General features: G+C 36.9%; 1 protein-coding gene across 1 annotated transcript in view; it reads right to left on the reverse strand.

The window, feature by feature from the left end:
• Positions 1–19,201, reverse strand: part of itfg1 (integrin alpha FG-GAP repeat containing 1) — a 130,166-nt gene that overhangs the window by 94,937 nt on the left and 16,028 nt on the right. The window contains exons 7-8 of the mRNA XM_017425854.3: positions 13,179–13,228; positions 1,823–1,901 (exon numbers count right to left, since the gene is read on the reverse strand). Coding sequence (XP_017281343.1) covers positions 1,823–1,901; positions 13,179–13,228 — 129 coding nt within the window. The remainder of the gene's footprint in view (positions 1–1,822; positions 1,902–13,178; positions 13,229–19,201) is intronic.

The following is a 19,201-nucleotide window of genomic DNA, read 5'->3' on the forward strand; positions in this document are numbered from 1 at the left end:
TGAATGGTTCAAATGTAGTAATTTAAAAAACATCTGGTATGCTGAAACATCGCCCACCCCAATTCAAAGTAATACATTTTTCTTACAGGTGAGTGTTGTCAGTAATGTAACATTGATTTTGTACTCATCGCCTAAATAGAAAAAAAAAAAAATCCACTAGTTCACAATGTTTTTTTTTTCTTTTTCTGCAAAAAAGCTAGAAATGCCAAGTCAGCATGAAGCAGCAGATTTACCCCACCCCCTTCAAAAAACAGACATTAAAGTGGACACACAGGAGCCTTTGCCCTGCAGACACTTAGCTGCTACTGTTACTGAATTAATGTGAACAGGACTTGGAAATGCCCGTCACGAGTTTTGTGGCAAGACGGAGGAAAATGAGCTGAATGCATGGAGACTTCTGAGAAGAAAAGCACAAAAATATCACCCTGTTTTTCTTCACGAGGTTTCATGTTTGCACCGCCACATTTCCTCTGCTGCTTCTCCTTCTTACCAGCAAGACTATAGTGCTAGCACTTGGGTTTGAGCACAAGACAATTGCATCCTCACAATCAGAAGCAAACATGAAGCTTTCTGCTTGCCAACATATTGTTTGCCTGTATTTTTGAAAACTCTGTCTATTTTGTGCTACACTTGATGAGATTCGGCTCTACAGCACTCACACCTGATCCAAGCATTGAGCCCAGAGCTGGTCATATTCAATCTGAAAGATTTATAAGCCTTAAGGTATCATTATACCTGAATTAGGGAGAGGCTGGATCACGATTGTGAATGCTCATAGATAATTTCCTAGAAGATGAAACTAAAACCCATCTGGAGCAGTGCCTGAAATATCTAAATAATTACATTACGTGTTACTGTGTTAGTTCTGTAATATTGCTGTTTCAGCTCCTCTCTACTGGCACCACTATATTTTCCCAAGTCAAACATTTTAATGAAATTTGCCAGTTACAATAATGCTGAGAGGTGCTGAAGACAATGAAATACTGCACACTGCTGAAAAAAGAAGCAACAAATAGCTTATTTTTTTCTTCCATCCACATATTTTTATTTTAAATAATTTGCTTGTAAACTGAAGTGATATTTTACTTTTTTCTAAAATATAAGAATCCTCCAGTACCACCTCAGCCCCCCAACCCCCAATCCCCTGGCTGAGGCGGCAGCTCTGAAATGATGACCAGTGGCCACTTTGTGGTGTACAGTCTGCAGCCTGGAGATTAGAGGACCAGTGAAGATTTGCTGAGGATAAATGGAAGGCTGAGCTGAACAATGAATCCTACTGGCCAAGATTGTTTAAAGGGATAAGATGCTCACAAAAATCTGGCTCTATATGGAGGAGTGGGTTTGTATCAGAGTGTATTGTGTGGAATTGCGTGCCTGTAACTTCTGGGTACATGTGTAAGATAAGCTTAGAGAGTGAGGAGGTAGGGTGTGAGGTTTATGTGTGTACAGGGAAGGAAAGTTATGTGATGAGAGGGCTGAAGTAAAACTGTCAAAAGCAAGGAAGACCAGACAGCCTTATTTGGAATCCTTTGAAGCTACACGGCTTCAAATGCAGACAGAGCTTAAAGGACTAAGAAGTGGAAAGGATCACACACACACACACACAAGGGCACAGGAGTTGACACACAACTTGAACTAGCACACTAATTACTTAGGAGTTTTAAGGACAAATTGAATGTGTTCATAAATTTGCTTCTTGTGTTTTTGTTGTTGTTGTTTGTTTTTTTTAGTTGTTTTGCATTTTTTCTCTGACCAGAAGCAATCTCTGTCACCCTGTCAAGTCAAAATATTAGAGCAAAGACTAAATTTTTCTTATTCTCACCAAAGTCAACAAAGGAGGACTGCCCAACAGTCTTTACATCTGGTGCTGAAATGACTTCAGCTTTGGTGAAGTTCCCATCCTGAGAAAACAGAAAGGAGACAAAAAAAGAAGACAGAAATTATGCAGTTTTATAAGTGCTCATACATACTGTAGCTATTAAGCTGCAAATTTCTTTGAAGGTCATGAATAAGTCAGCTGTTGTTAAATTTAATGTCACAGCTCCAGTAGATCTACTGTGAGACAAGACAGAACAAAGGTATAATGACTACAACACTGAAGTTGTTTTTTTCTCCTTCAAGACAAGATGTGACACATTTAATAAATCACTAAAAAAGTTGGACTTTTTTGTGTGGATATTATACACGTGTATGAGCATTGGATACATGCAGAAGCTGCTCATATGCATATAGTGTTTTTAGCAAGTGATGGTCGATTCTTACCTCTGCCAAATCATACCCCCACTTTGTACCCAGAGGTTGTCATTTAGTGCAAACTGATTATCATTTGCTTTACAGCAGTTGACATTTAATTAACGTACCATAAGAAACTGTTACCATTTCGCACCCATGCACTTATAATATACATGTATCCTCACACAACAAGATGACTTGTAAAAGGTCAGAAGCACACATCATAAAACAATAATCAAAATCAAGTAACAATATAGGATAAAACATATTTTATCCACATAACTGGTTTTCAAGTTAAAGTGCACAGGCATGGCATGATGATTTTAACAATGACTTAAAACAAAAGCAATGGTTACAAAAAACAACAAAACAAAAGAAGCAACAGTAAAAATTAAATGTCTACACATAAAAACAATACCCTGCCCCGTGTGTGTAATGGCACAGTGCAGGTCCATAAATACATGTGCTGGGCACAGACTCTCATTAGTGCAGGTGTACGGAAGAAAATGTCTGTATGGGCAACATTTTTTTTGTCTTGAGGTCAGGGGCTAATCATAACAAAGCTACAGTCATGAATGCCAAAAAAAAACCCCAATAATAATAATAATAGCACCAAATCTGCTCATCTTTATTTCACAACAGTACTCCAGCAGATTACATAATGGAACATTAGGGAATCTGAAAAGGTGGGTACAAAGCAGACAAAAGTAGGTAAGACGTGTACACTTAAAAAAACAAACTTAAACTTAGATTTTATTAGTTTAGAGTTTGATGAAAAAAGAATTATAGCTTATCCACAAAACAAGCAATTCATAAATAAAACCTTATGGAATCTACTTGAAACCTACTGCTATATTCCTACAGTTGCTTATAATGATCAAACTGTAGACTGACTCTGGTGTGGACTTTTAGTGCCGTTTTAGTGACAACTGTAGTCTTCAGACATAAAAGTTTGGCTCAAAATGCAACTCATGACACCAAATAAGACTGTGTCATACACATCAGACCTTTAAATAACATTGTTGACAAATATATTGGTAATTTCCAGTTAATCAGCTAAGCAAATTATTTATATGCACATTTGTACATATAAATTGCAGTTTCACTGAGCTCATGTGATGTTTTCACACTATTGCCTTAAACCCCAAAATAACACACAATGAATTTGTCACACAATAATTTTCTCACAATCAACTAATCAAGTCTTCCGTGTATCTGTAAATACAGCGTATCTGTAATTACCTCCCGAAAAAAAACAAGGTTATGACAAATTCTAAGACACCAGCTAATTACAGATTTCTGTATATTTTCATGTTTTGTTTTCTTTGTTTTATTTTTCAATTTCACCAAAATGTTGGTTTGCAAAGAAAACAAATATAAGAGCTGAGGGATCTGATGTTTCAGATGTTTCTGGCCGGCGCTGCCCTTTACAGGGCAAGAGAGGAAAGAGACCAGATAAGCAGAAACAGAAATGTGTTTACTCACATACATGCACACAGTGGGATATATTGCCTGCTGGTACCAACATAAGTGATTTATGAGAGAGTCCACCAGAGAGAGAAAAAGAGAAGGAAAAGAGAGTGAGAGAGACAATGATAGAGTGAGGGGAACCGACATATGCATTATATATAAGAGAGGGAAAGTGAAAAAGAGTTTGTGTGCTAAATGATTTAATTTGAAATAGTGTTTTACTGAACTGGCCAAAAGGTCTTCCAAATATCCTTAGCTACAGTGTAATTCCTGCAGCCATCACAAGTAAAACAGCGGCTTCATCACTCTTAACATTCTTCACCTCCCTTTCACAGACACATAAAGAAGTCAGATATAAAGAAAAATACATAAAGGACTATTTACTATCTCATAATGAAGACGGAATTCAAGCAAGTCATTAAAGTAATAACCACCAAAAGCTTCATTTCAGCAAATAAAAGACATAGCCCATCAAGTAAAAGCCCCTCGGTATGTAACAAAACTGGACAGACTGTCAAAATACGGTTCATGAACCCCAGCGGTGTAATGCAACAACCTCTCTATGATATTGATTTTCTGTGTAGAGAGAAACTCTACACAGTATGAAACTGCTAACATATGCTTCAAAAGAAATGCAGATAGAAGCGTTTGTTTGAACAAAAAATCGGTCTGACGAGAACACAGAACTACCTCAGACAACTCCATACATTCATTAATCAAATTAATAATTAAAAAAAGTGATCAATTGCAGTTGAACATTTGCACTATTACCTTTCTCAAAATGACAATATAATTAACACTAACAGTGCTTCTTAAAGGATTAGAGTTTCTGAACTATGTTCAAACATTTCATTGTAATTTTTTTGGTTTTCTTATGCTTTTTTAAGTGGACTTGTTTTTAAATTAATGCAACTTATACAAAATAGTAAAAATAATTAAAAGACTGCAAAATACTGCAAGCATACAGTATGCCACTCTTCTTTTCTTTATATTTTGCTTCCAGATAATAAACTGTGTTGCATTATTTTAAACTGTTCAAATAAAAATAAAAATAAAAATCTTCAGACTTTAATAACGACAGTAATAATGGTCCAATCTTTGAAGTGTTCAAGTCAGCCTAAACATGGATGCTTCGGCCAGTGTGACAAAAGGTAAGATTCAGAAGGCCAAAGCAGTGTGTAGGATTGACAACTACATTCCATGTGTACTTTTACTTATTTCATGGCCATGTTTACTGAACCAGTCTTTATGTATTTGCATGAATGAGGTGGCTGTACTGAGACTGTATGTGCATCAGCTGGGTATCAGACTGTTTGCCCCAGCATCTCTGCAAAGACCTGGTTCCATTACAGCTTGTTAAATTAACTCCTGCTGCAGTGACAACATACAGGACCCGAGGGATGAATGAAAAACTGGGTTTGGTGCTCTGGTGCAGGCAGAATGAAAGGATGGGTGTTTGGGTGGGTGTGATGAACAAAATAAAATACTTTGGAAATTTCTGATAGCTAAGCATCCTAATTGATGGGCCTCTAAATAACTTAATGTTCATCTTTAAATAGAAGTTTATTCCCTTGAGGCACTGAGACCACATCTAATATTATTCTTATTTTTTTAAATGACAAAATAATTTGTAACGTAGAGTAAGCAAATACGATGATCAATCACAACATATAATGCAAATAATGTCACTAAAAAGCTCTTGCCTGTTGAGGTAGGGAGTCTCTAAGACCTCTGAAATGGTCTTCTGGCATAAAGTGTCATAATGTTTGGAACGAATCTTTTAACTGCAACAAGTTGCCATCTTTCTATTATTTTTAACAATTAACCTCCAAGAAGTGTGCCTGTCAACACGAGCAGAGATTTGTTGTTAACTTCACTTGTCAGTGGTTTTAATGTTGCGGCTGATTGCTGCTTTGAGTGTGCTTATTTGTGGGTGTAATTCTAAAAAAGCCAAAAATTACCGTTTCAACTTCTCTGCAGGTTTGGTGGAAAATCTTTCAAACAAACTCTCCCAGAAGGAGCTAATTTTCTCACCATAATTGCAGCCTCATTGTTAAGTTTCAAACCCCATAATGAAACATTAAAATTACAAGACTCGTGATTAGTGGTACTAAAGGAACGGTCCAGTTAGATTTATGATACCACAACTCTCTGTAAGTCAGTTAGTACGTCAATATATCGATGTCTAAATTGTCTTGTGCTTGACTGCTCATCCTGTATGATCCTGTATGTCCTTAATGACGCATCATTAAGGAAAAAACTGGATCTTAACTGGCCAAATATAGTGGACTCTGAAGTCAGGCAGATGGTCTACCATAGTGAGGGGAAAATAAATAAAAACAACTTTTTAGGTTTTAGGTTTCTGAAAAAAGCAAAACTCATATGCTGGATAAAAAAAACAAAGTCTATTTCACTAGGCCAGTGGCAGGCCCCATGTGGTAACAAAAAAAGGAATGAAAGAAAGGAAACAAAAACTGCACCATTTGAATTTACAAAACATAAATATTACTTCAATTGAGCAACTGTGTTATTTAGTCAGTGTGGCATCTTTTTACTCAATGGTAGAGCCTGTACAGCCTGGTTTGATCAGTGCCATTAATTTGTTTTTATTTGTTGCAATTAGTTCTCTAAAGCTTTATTTTTTGCCTTTTATCTTAACACTCACTTTTTTTGACTCACACTGATACATACAAAACTGTCAGCGGGTGCCAGTTTGTCTATTGTGAAGTTGTTCCATTCAGGAATGCATTTATTTTTGTCAAAGGTTACTTTGGACCCAAGTCCACATTGGAGGTCTACTTCCTTTTAGGAGTATTCTGTGTGCTCATTTTGAACTGGATGTGTCAGTAGTTACAGAACTGAATTTTTTTTTAATTTGTAAGAAACGGCTCGGGCATGATGGGAAACACTGCACATCTTGAATGATTTGTAAACAAATGAGACATAGACAGTTGAATTAAAAAAAAATGTATCAAATGCACTTAAACCTTTTAGACATTTTATCTGTCTTTTTCCTGTGATAGTTATAGCTACTCTGGAGTATGTACACAACAAATTTTACAGTTTGGAGTATTCGTGTAGTTCCTATCTTTACTGGTCAGATTCCATAGGAAACACTCCCCTGCTCTCTGCCATTCTCTTACAAATTAATGACTTTATGTCTTAACTATGCTCCCCTGGTTTCTACTAGATGACAATAAACATAAAACTTTACTTTTTTCACAGCAGCATTGAGTGTGTCGTCTCTCCCTCCAAGGCCTACTTCAGACATTTTCAGGTGTTTTCTTTTATTATTGACCTTATTTTTAATCTAAACCAGGACAATTCTGTATTGCAGAAAGGCTGAAGTGCTTTGAGACGAGGTGAGTGGCTTGTTTTGGTGCGATCACATACTGTTATCTTACACCTGGGACAGTTTATAAGGCTTAAAACATTTGCTGCTTAAGATGAAACAACACGGTTCAATACAACTGCACATTGCAGTGACAAATCTGGTAAAATGTCAAACTCACCATTAAAATGGATGATCGGGAACATTGCTGTGTGGCATTTAGCATTTAGCTCTTTTCTGCTGTGCGTTTAAAAAAAAACACCATCCAGCTTTAATCTTTATGATGAATAACATTTTTGGTCTTACCACTGTGGTTGTATTGATATGCATAAAAATAATGTGAAAAGCTCCTGTTTATCATTGAAAAATACCCTCTGCTGCTGAAAGACAACAGCGTTTTCAGCCGTTTTTGGGATTAAAAACTTCTGATCACTGGCACGAAGCTGTGATCTGATGTGTGAAGACATCAGAATAGTACAGATAACAAACAGGAAACAAAGATTTCATGTCCAGATATTCACATTTTCCTGCTGTGTTTTTGATTGCTGGGGGCTGCTACACGATGAGAATGCAGTGTAATTAAAATGTCTTCGTAGGTGATCTCCAAACATTTTTTTTTCAGTATACCTTCCAGTAACTGATGACTGATAGATGTAGGATCTTAATATCAGCTGACTACTACAGTCTGCTGAATATTCTGAAATTTAGTTAAACTTTCTTTGCAATTGAGTACGTCTGTCAGTGACGACAGTGCTTACCCGAAAGCCATGAGAACTAAAAGGAAATCAGGTGATGGAGTATGAGGTACACAGCGAAAACACAAATTCAGATGCCAGCTGCAACTGGTCTGTTTGAAATGGGCACTAAATGAATAAATCACTATTATTGAAATATGTATGGGCTTTTCCACTTATTTTTGGTGGGTGTTTTTTGTGCAATTTCTAACTTTTGCTAAATGCACCTGCAACTGAAAACCAACCCCAAACAGTTATTGTTACAGTGATTTTCAGGAGAAATATGGTTACAGAACCTTGAACTGAACACTTCATGTAATCATAAAAGGAAGAGAGGAGATGTACCAGCACAGTATTTTATGTTATTAAGGGGATAGTCCATCCACTGGTTATCAAAACTGGTTAATACAGGCTAAAATTTAATCATTAATAAGAAACAAATTGTGCTTTTAGAGGCCTATTCTTTGCATTACGTTTAATCTTCTGAATGCTGACAAGGCACAATTGCAGAGGTACTTAGTTTAGGGGATTTAAACGTACCAACAAATGCATTGGCTAAAGATTTCCACTTTCACTAACAGCTGATGGATTCATTTCTTTGCCAACCCTATTAGTTTCAATTTGCAGAGAATTAGTGAATCTGAAAGCTGCGTCTGCTTAATGTACAAACAACTCTTCCCAGAAGGAAGTGCAGCACACAGAGAATGGCCTCTCATACATGCATGCATGAGAAGCTATGGTTGGAGTTTTATTCATTATTTAAATAATTTAAATATACAACAGTTTTTAATAAAAACAGAAAACAATTAATCTTCTTTAAGATAGAGTATCAGGAACTTTATTACATGCACCCCCACCCCCATTTATTACAAATTACAATTACAAATGTATGAAAGTCATTCATGCAACTTCACGTAAGATTTAATTTAAAGATCATCAGCCAGAACCAAATGATGTCAATTAGATCAAAGGTTTCCAGTCAAAAATCCAATATGGTGTTAACTTTGTGTACTGAGGATGACATCTGTGTGACTGACTGACGCTGGCTGCCTGATTGCAAGATATCGTGATTAATCTGTGGGTCTCTTTGAGGACAGTGAACTGATGTGTGAAGATTAACGGATTACAGGTCTTGATATTACGGTCGCCTTCTGTTCACATTACCACTAAGGCACACAACTCTCTCATACACAGATGAAAGTAAACAAAGTAGCACAGTGAAAGGCAGTTTAACACGAGGAAGGACGTCAGAATGAGTTCATCATGTGTAGCTACACACGAACTGTGGCTGGAAACTAAAACGAAACAATACTGTGCAGATTATTTAGAATAGCTCCTATTTCTGAATAAATATTGTATGACTACTGCAGTTGGCATTAGGTAACATTAATAAGAAGGCTACTAGGAAAACTCTCATTAGCAAGATTATTCTAATCCTTTGGTGTGTTGTATGTATATTTTAAGCCCTAAGAAATTATTTGTATTAATAAGAACAATGACAAAGCAGCAGAAAAATAACTATTGTATAGGTTGGCATGACATTTGCTTTAATGTGAAAAATAAAAAGAATATATATGCTAAAAGAGATGGGATTATGTGTTTACTGTCCCAGGGAATTAAACTCAATTTATGTTGTAAAAAAATAAAAGAAAATAATACCCAGAACATTTCCCAAAAGGAGACATATTTTAGAAGTTTTTATTTGTCTCCCTAAATTATTGTATCAACCGTTTCAGAATTGACCTTTCAAACCAGATGCCTTTTTTTTTGCCAGCCAGAACAATTCTTCACTTATCTTTAGAGCTTTTGTGTTGTTTTATTTCCCCTTCTGTGACTGCTGCCTTTTCCTGTGTAATCACAAGAAAACAGAGCAATGGGCAGGAATGGAAGAAGACGTAGGCGGAGAAAAACAGAGAAAAGTAATTAAAACAAAGTGCTGGAAAAAAGAAGAGCGTGCTGGCCTGTGACCGATAGATGCAGTTCCATTGAACCGAACAGCGAGAAAGGATTAACATGGGGGGATCTAATGCTCCTGGCATGCTGGGACATGACTTAGCCTTCTGTATTTGTGCATATCTGGACAAATATGGGAGAAAGCATCTATGAAGTCTCTTTGGAGAAACAGTGATGTTGAATTTATTTAAGTGGGTCTTGATGTTGGAGGTGTCTGTGGAAAGAATTGATGCATCCATGAGGAGGTGTTTTAAAGGAAAGCCAGCAAACAGAAGCAGGAAAAAAAAAGTGTTACAAAAGGAGCTGGTCAATTCGTACTGCTGCCATGTTGTGCCTTCACTTTGTACTTAGAGGGTGCCATTTTGTATAAAGGGAATGCCATTTTGTATCCAGCGGTTAACGTTTTGTACCAACAGGGAGCAAAATGGTTACAGTTTTGCTCTCACTTATATGTACATATTATAATAGACACCCTGTCTCCATGACCATAGCAATCCAAACAATCTACACATCATTTAAAATAAATAAAACAAACACAAAAAACAAGGTCTACCTTTTTCATGACACAATGATAACCCAGAACAGTGTACTCCAGAACAATAAATCATCTATCTTGGGGCATGTGCATCACTAAGTCAAAATGCATAAAACATGAAGCAGATGCCTCTTGTCTAAAAACCAGTCAGCCTTCTGAAAACAAACAGGTGATCTGCATCTTGAAAATTCATATGTTGAACAAAATTTTACCATTAAAGTTAAACACAAATTTGAATAATTTCGGTTGTTGAAGCTTTTTCAAATAGCTGGTCTAACACTGTATAACAAATAGAATCAAGAAACTGACCAATATTTACAATAAAAAAATAATAATACCAAAAAGTAAATATTTGACTGTATGTTTTTATATCTGATTGTACTAAAAAGACAGCACAAAGATAAATTTGACTAAAGTCTTTGTGACCAAACTCCAGACTGACTACTGAAATAAAACATTTTCTATCAAGCCTAAAATTATTTAGTGCACCCATTTATTTATCAAGCAGAACCACTTGACATGAAATGTTTTACTATTTTAACCAAAGGAAAGCCACTCAGTCAGGGATTTGCATAGTACTTATTGAACATTTTCTTGAAATTTTAAATAAAATGTCAATGATTTAAAGTTTGCTACTCAAAAGCATACACTAATATAATTTAATTTTAAAATCCAAGTAACAGAGTTCAATTTTTCTTTTTAAAAATGCACCTAATCAACAGTAAAAATCGAGGCCTTAAGTGTTATTTAACAAGATCCACTTGGAAGACATTAGTATGTTAAACAAATTTCGGTCCAGTCACAACACCAAATTCCCTTAAGAACGTTATTACCATTATTATCATATTTATTTATGAAGTAGCACATTGTGGATTGGGCGACAGCCTGAGGCAGCAGGCTTGGTGGTCTGATACAGGGCTACTGCCGCACATCTTGAATAATCCGTAAACAAGTAAGACAGACAGTTGAGCTAATGTTGTTGTTGTTTTTCTTTCGGCTGCTCCCTTCTTGAGGGTCACCACAGTGAGCAAACTTGCACAAAAGATCTGGCTATCGTTTGACGCCAAATTCCTTTCCTGATGTAAACTGGGCTCTAACTCACAGCCTCTGAATTACAAGACCGTGGCACTGACCACAGAGCTAACACAGCCCCGAGACAGTTGAGCTATTAAAAAAATACAGTAGTGTCAAATGCAAAGGAAAGTGTCAATGAACTAGGAGGTGGTCCCCCTTTATACTTTCTATTACAAAGGAAAAGTAAAGACCTGGTTCAGTGTTCCACTTGTGGATTGAAAACCGCGTTGCCTCTTCTGAATCTGAAGTTTGTCTATCAGCCTGACTCTCCTCTCCAGTACCCTGGTGTATACTTTCCAAAGGAGGCTGATAAGTGCGATCCCCGGCAGCTGGAGAACACTATCTGGTTTCCCTAACCTCGTCGTCCCCACAATGTGGCACAGGCATGTCAACTACAGAGAATCTAGCTAAATAACATTGTGGGCCCCAATAAACCAAGTGTGAATTTCATCAATTCCCAAAGCTCTGTCATCACAGAGTTTAGGTACTGAAGTACCTCAACTACCATTACTCCAATGATAAGCAAATCCCCACCAGACTACTCTATGTCTCCTTGCATTAGAGAAGGTGTATCAATTATGTTGAGGCAAAACTTAAAGTACTTCTCACTGCAAACACTACTGGCGAAACACATTTGCCTGATAGTTTTCTTCACCACAATTTTCTACCACCAGGTTCAGGGGTTAGAACCACAGAAAGCACCAAACACCTGAAAAGCATAATTTTGTTTACTTGCATAAACAATGAACACAGCCCATTTAGGCTTTACGTCACCTGCCTCCATCAGAATGCTGGAAATACTCAACTCGTGGAAATTAAAGCTCTCCTGGACTGGAGCCTGTGCCAAATGTTTTCATCACACCCTCAATATATTGAGTCTGCTGCATCTGTCTGGCACACTCCTCCTGCCACTTTATTCAACCCATCACCAGGTGGTGACCAGCTGACAGCTCAGCTCATCTGTTCACCTGAGTGTCTAAGAAATATGGTCACAAATCTGATGACGCGATGACAAAATCAATCACAGCTGAACATTCCCACCACCCATTACATATCCTACTGCTCTTAAGGTATGGCAGCAGATTTGTTCCGTTTAGTCCCTGCTTGGTCTTACTTTCCCCCCCTCACAAACATTCAGCTAAACCCTTCAGTCTCTCTGTTTGTATATTCCTCCTTACCTCCTCTTCTACCTTTTTCATACTCCCCCACTCTGTGATAAGACAGACTTCTGTTCGGCTTGTGTGTCAACCTGCTGAATTTCAAACAGGCCTCTTTTACAAAAACCCAGAGCCAGAGTCTCTCCTCTCTCTGCTTCCAGAATATCAACTAGTCCTGCAGCACTACCAGGAATCTTACTCTCATTTCACCAGTGCTCTTCTGACCCATTTGTTGCATCAAAGGATAGATATTACACACAATCAAATCTTTAATTTTTTTATAAATTGACTCCACTTTATAGGATTCCAAAGTTAGTGAATTGTCTGAAATAAGAGGTGTTGTAAAGTAAACTTTATATTATATCTCATTCCCAAGTGATTCCTTCATCTGCACATCTCTGACTTTTGATCAGATCAGGATTCTAGGAGTGGACAGAATGAATGTTCAAATAAACAAATATCAACTGGACACCTGTTGGACAAACACAGTCATCTTCCACATAATTTATCACATAAATCTGAAATGAAACTTTGATTACAAGTAGTGTTTGTCTAAAATTGTTTAAAGCAAGAGTTCAGGGTAAAATAACTCCAAGCTTTGACCACACCCCATTTAGAATGAAAAGGTAGCTTTGTCAACCAAAAAAAAGACTCTTCATTGCGTTTTAAGTAGATAGAGAAAAGTTTATTACCTTATTGATCCAGGTTTCAAACTTATTTTCCTCTGTTGTCAGGAATAAATCTGAAAGAAAGAGATAGAGAGAAAAAAAATCAGACAGAAAAAAAAGACTGGTATGAACAAAATGTTGTATAGCACTTGGAGCAACAGCACAGTTTGACTCCTGTCAGCCTCAGTCTCTATAACGTGACAGTCTGAATTAGGGACCCGCAAGAAACCTCCATTTCTTCAACTGTTGGTTACTCTGTTTAGGATCGGACATCAGCAGCAGTTAAACCCACAGCCTACATGCTGCCTTTAAAAGCAGTACTCAACGTTTGCAATAATTAATAACTGTAAAAATAAAGCATCAATCACTTTTTTTTCCTCCAATAACAGTATTAGATTATAAAACTGCCTGCAAATTTCTTCTTTCCTCAAACATTTGGAATACACATCACAAAATCAGACACACTGAGTGTTATATATACACAGCTTCATAGTTTTAAAAATGCTTCATATTTTTGCTGCCCTCTTTAGTTCTGTGAAAAGGAAATGCTGCCAAACTTTACTATTTAGATTATTTATTGTTTACAAGCCCCTGGATTGATTTTGTAAAGGTGGCTGTAAATTCTTCAAATGTGGTTGTATTTAAACTAGAGAGCTATGTGTCATATCAAACTTTAAAGAGCTTTTGTTTTTTGGGGGTTTTGAGAAAGAGTACCACAGACACTACAGGAGAGTTGCACCTTATTTAACCTTACTAAAACATCATCCTGCTAACAACTGATTTTGTTTAAAACTAAATAAACCTGATTTGAGAAATTTTGACAATCGTTTTTAGTATTTAAAAAAAAAGTTTATGTGTATATATATATATATATATATATATATATATACATACATTTAAACAGTAGAGGAAAAAAAGGTAAAGGAAAAAGTATAGAAGAGAGAGCTGCTCAAAGCAACAGGATTTCACTCAGCTTTCGAGTGTTCACCTCCTGGTAATGCCTGTAGCTTGCTCTATTGGAATCCTATAACCTGCACTTGTACTCATATTGCTTGTGCTTGAAGCTTGAAGCTGCAGGCTGCACTTCTAATGTGGTTTCTGTACGTTTCTCTAGGAGAAGACTGTTACTTTCATTGCTATGTTCTGCGGTTCTGCCCCAGTAATTGGACATGAAATAAATATTGGCATTGATCTGCCTCAGGGCGCAGCTTGACTTGACGTGTTGCTGCACTCTGCATATAAAATACAAATGATAATGGATTGGGAGAAAAAGAAAAAAAAAAAAGAAAGGGTGGGTCATTAATGACCCGAACAATAGAGGTCATGTGTAATGTCAGTGGCTACAGTGGAAACCTTGCATTATAGAAGGAACTGGAATGCTATATCCACTGTAGCCGACAGCAAAAATATTAAATTGTTGTAGTTGGATTTCTCAGAAATGTTTAGGATGGAGAAAAAAGAAAATTATATTAATGAATTACAATACCCCTAACTTTGTTGAAAACATGCCAAATCCCACACAGAGTGACTTAAAGACAGTAGTTGAACTAAGCTTTGTACTCTAATAGATGGGCTCTGAAATGTCTCAGAATTCTCTAACAGTCCTCCTGGGAGCCGAGGAGAGACTCAGCTGAGGAGAAGATTTATCTCTGCATGATCTGCACTATCCTCATACATCTAAATAGAGCTTAAGCTAGGCATTATTCTTAAATCTAGGTTTTAGAAAATATGCTTCCTAGCAGCACCTGAAAGCATTTGGACTTCCCACTTTGGTATATTCCCCATTACAATAGTATATTTTAATGGGGCTGCGGTAGCTTGATGGTTAGTGCCGCAGTCTTGTAATCCTCAGGTAGCAGGTTTGAGCCCAGGTTACGGTAGGACAGGCATCAGGCATTAAATTGTCCGTGAAAGTTTGCTTGCTGTGGCAACCCCTGAAGAAGGGAGCAGCTGAAATAACTTAGATTTTTCAATACATACATTTTAACTGTTACAGCTGGTTGATAACTTGATACTACTTAGGTTATTTTCCTCTTTATGATGCAGACTTTTTCGATTAAAACTTTACTTTAGAAAAGCTGTCGGCTTGAACTTGGAGCATTAAAAAAAATAAAAAAGGCAAGGAAATTAACAAATCCATGCATATATTATTCACACAGACACTCCACAGGGTTCAAAGTAATACACTGTGTGAAGCACAGGAATACACTGTGTGTATGTGCTTCTCTGTGTTGCTGTGTGCATTTTGTAGTCACAACGGGTGGTGTGTTGATGAGCTTAGTTAATCAGCCAATCAGGCCTCTTAGACAGAATCCAGCCGGGATTGGCTGATTAGATGCAGTGTTGGTGTGTCAGTGAGAGGAGCATGGTGGAGCAAAGCGATGCACACAGATCTTTATCTCGTAAACACTTAAAATTGTTGCTGTGGAGAAAGTTCCTATTTTTTTTATCCACTTTCAATCTCTCTAATGTCTGTAGAAAAAAAAGTCTCTTTAGCAAAATATCTCATGAACCACTAGATAGATTTGAATGAAACTCTCAAAAAGCATCCATTTGATAGACATCTACAACTGATTAACTTTTGGTGGCAACTCTATTTTAGAAGGCTGCCACAGCTTACAACCACAGAAAAGGTCCATAACGCAGTCATTTTTACAAATATTGAGCTAAAATCTGGTGCTGTAGAAGCTAAAAGTAATTTCCAACATACTAAGATACCTAACAGACTGACAGAATAATATGAATTCCTTTATGGAGTGCTACTTTTATTAGATTTGTCCTTTTGCGGTACTGTATAAAAGTGTAAACCTTGCATATGAACTCTGCTTACCTCAGAGAAATCAAGTTGTGATTTTTTGATCAGTGTTGTCTGCTTGGATTGTTTTCATATTGTCAAGGTCAAAATTCAAACTGTAGCTTGGTATTATTTGGTAAATCTGGTACATTTCACTTGTAATGATTTGCAGTTGATATGTGCCTGTTTTTAAAATGTGGTCTCTGGAATTTTTTATATGTTAGTTTTGCAGAAAGCATGGAATAAAAAGAAGATGACATCATTGTTACCTCTGGCTCTACTGCTAAGTGGCCTACCCCACCTCTCCCATACGCTCCTGCTTTTTTCACATTTTGTGAATTGATATGCCAATATTGTATGTCATTTACTTTAGCCATTATCACATAAACTTCCCAGCAGGAAATCTGCTACAGATACACTCTCACAATAAGAAACATAAAAGAGGGGTGTGGGTGCAGGGGAGCTTCAGTATATGTAACACAGCAGGGAGAAAATGACAAGAAAAATAAAAAGCTGAAATGGCAATTTCTTTTACAGCACTTTGAGAATTGCGGATATTACTTCTTTATGACTATTTTAGTGTTGCTATCAATACCCCATGTGAACATATTCACAATCTTTCCTCATATTCTTACAGATCAAAACCCTCCTTTTTATTTATTTTTTCCTCCATGATTGTTCAGATTCCACAAACCTATGGTGCCAGTTGATTTAACTGGTTGAATGACCCCCCTGAGTTTTCAATGTAGCTGTTCTACATCCAAGTTTCAGCCCATTGCACTTTGCTGCAGATTTCCCTTTTATTGCCAGCTTTCCTGTCCCTTTTCTAAAGCCCAAAACATTTTTCCTAAAATAATAATAAAAAACTTTACAAACTTTATTCTGTAAAGTCTCCTGAAATTATACAATAGTTATAATTATAAATTTTCAACTTGCTTTCTTGAACGTGATGTGCATTTGGCCTTCACATTTCAGTTAATATTATATGCTGTAAAGATTAGCGGTGGGGGTAAAATTGATTCTGAGACGCATCCTGTCATGAACGTGAGAAATAGAGAATCAATTTTCAAATGTTAAAAATTGATTTTGTTAATGTTAATTAATAAGGTAATATTGAAGAACATAAAAGGCAGGACTCTGAAGAGTGAAAGTGCAGAGCCTGGACAGTCTACGGCAGGGGTAGGCAATCCTGGTCCTCGAGGGCCACCATCCTGCATGTTTTACTTGTTTCTCTGCTCCAACACACCTGATTTCAATCAGTGGGTGATTAACAGGCTTCTACAGAACATGAAGAGGTAATTAAACCACTGAATCAGGTGTGTTGGAAAAGGGAAACAAGGAAAACATGCAGGATGGTGGCATTTGAGGACCAGGATTGCCTACCACTGGTCTATGGTGTGCACATAACAGACGCACACACACAAAACCAGCTGAGTGAGATGCACAACTGGAAGTAAACCTTTTGGAAGTAGAGACATACCAGTAGATTTAAGACTACCAAGCAGTCACACAGGGATGAAGTGAGGATGAAGCATCAAAATAATCAAAAAGGATTGATAATTGTTTTGTCATCACATTGCAGCCCTCTGAATTGTAGTGAAATTAAATGTGAGGTGCCTCAAGATTCCCACCCCTAAAAAGTGTTCTTTTATCAAAAGTTTTGATGCTTTTTGTCACAGTATGTAGTCTAAATTGTATTCCATACAATCATGTATGCAAGTTATTTATTTGTTTTGATGCAGAATAAAAAACAACAACAACAACAACAAAAAAAAAACTTACTGACTTGATCATTGACTCTTTTGACTGTTACGCAACAACATTTTATTATCATCATTACAGTAATAAACTCCTGGAATGATGCGACAGAACTGATCTGGCTCTTTGAAGAATGAGCAAATACAGACGTTTAAAGCTCAAGCTAATGGAGTTGTCATCCTCCACCACTCAAGAAAGATGCATCCATAATTGAAGCACATAAATGTGTTTGTGGGTGAGAAGGTGGGCTTGCGTAACAGCTACGGGGATTTAGAGCTTTAAGTAATATGTCATGTTGCCAGAGAATTCAAAATATGCTAAGTGTGAAGGCTGAAGCTACAACTAGACAGGGTATAAAAATGTATACATACATTTATTTATAAAGCTCACACATAAAGAGTAAGATAGGCTCCTACAGGAAGGAAAACATGCTCAAGGTGTACCTAAAAAGCTTTACAAAAACAAATCACTACAAAGCAAAAGCATGCCAATTCATAAATTACAGAAGTGCTAATCTCTAATCACTTGATTATTTCCAAAGCTCACCAATTCACTTAGGCTTTTCTGTCTCACTTATTTGTGCTAAAATTGTCTTTCCTCACAAATGACACTTCAAAATGTATGCCTTTACACCCACACGAGCATGTTTATGATGAGCTGTGTGCATAAACACACAAACACCCACCCCCACACAGTGCTGGCTGATTTCAGGGTATTATTTAAATGTGCATGTGTGTGTATATATGTGTGTGTGTGCATCTGTGAATTTATTTGTCATCAGGTTGTGATCCAACCAATCATCAACAATCAGCTAGTCCTTTCATACTAACAGAATAATTACAAGTGTGTCTGCTCCTAATAACGGGCTTTTAAAACCCCAACTGACACAGCTCAAGTATCTTAAAACAAACAGCTCCACGAGGTAAACTGCAGCACATGCTGCTGTGTTGGAGAGGAAATGCAGGCGCCTTGGATGCCTCCTCACAAACAAATGTCAACTAAAGCACAAAAGTTTCATTGACTATGTGCTGTTCTTAATAAAACACCAGCTTTTCAACCAAATCTGTGAATTAAATAAGTAAATAAATAAATATGTTAATCATCATAATTTCTACAGTCTAGGTGTAGGTGTAGAAAGCCACTTGATTTCCTTACGGTCCTCAAAGACATCTGAGTTTAAGATTTACAGAGTTACTGTAATCTGAATGCCAATACATGCCAGTATTTATGTTCAAAGAAGTCTGTAAAATTTTCCTCCCAGCCTCCAAACTCTACAGATACAGACATGGTGGGATGTGATATCATCTGTCAGAGGCAAGCTTCACCCAAAAACCTGCAGGACCCAAATGATCTACTGCTTATGTCCCAGTAACTACACTCTGGGACAGTTTCAAGTCTTTGTTGTTCGAGCTCTAATATCACCAATTTCCTTTACGGGACTAGGGGAATGGCATGAAAAAATAAACAAACAAAAATAACCATAAACTGACTACCT

This window comes from Kryptolebias marmoratus, linkage group LG15 (assembly GCF_001649575.2).
Source record: "Kryptolebias marmoratus isolate JLee-2015 linkage group LG15, ASM164957v2, whole genome shotgun sequence".
NCBI lineage: Eukaryota > Metazoa > Chordata > Actinopteri > Cyprinodontiformes > Rivulidae > Kryptolebias > Kryptolebias marmoratus.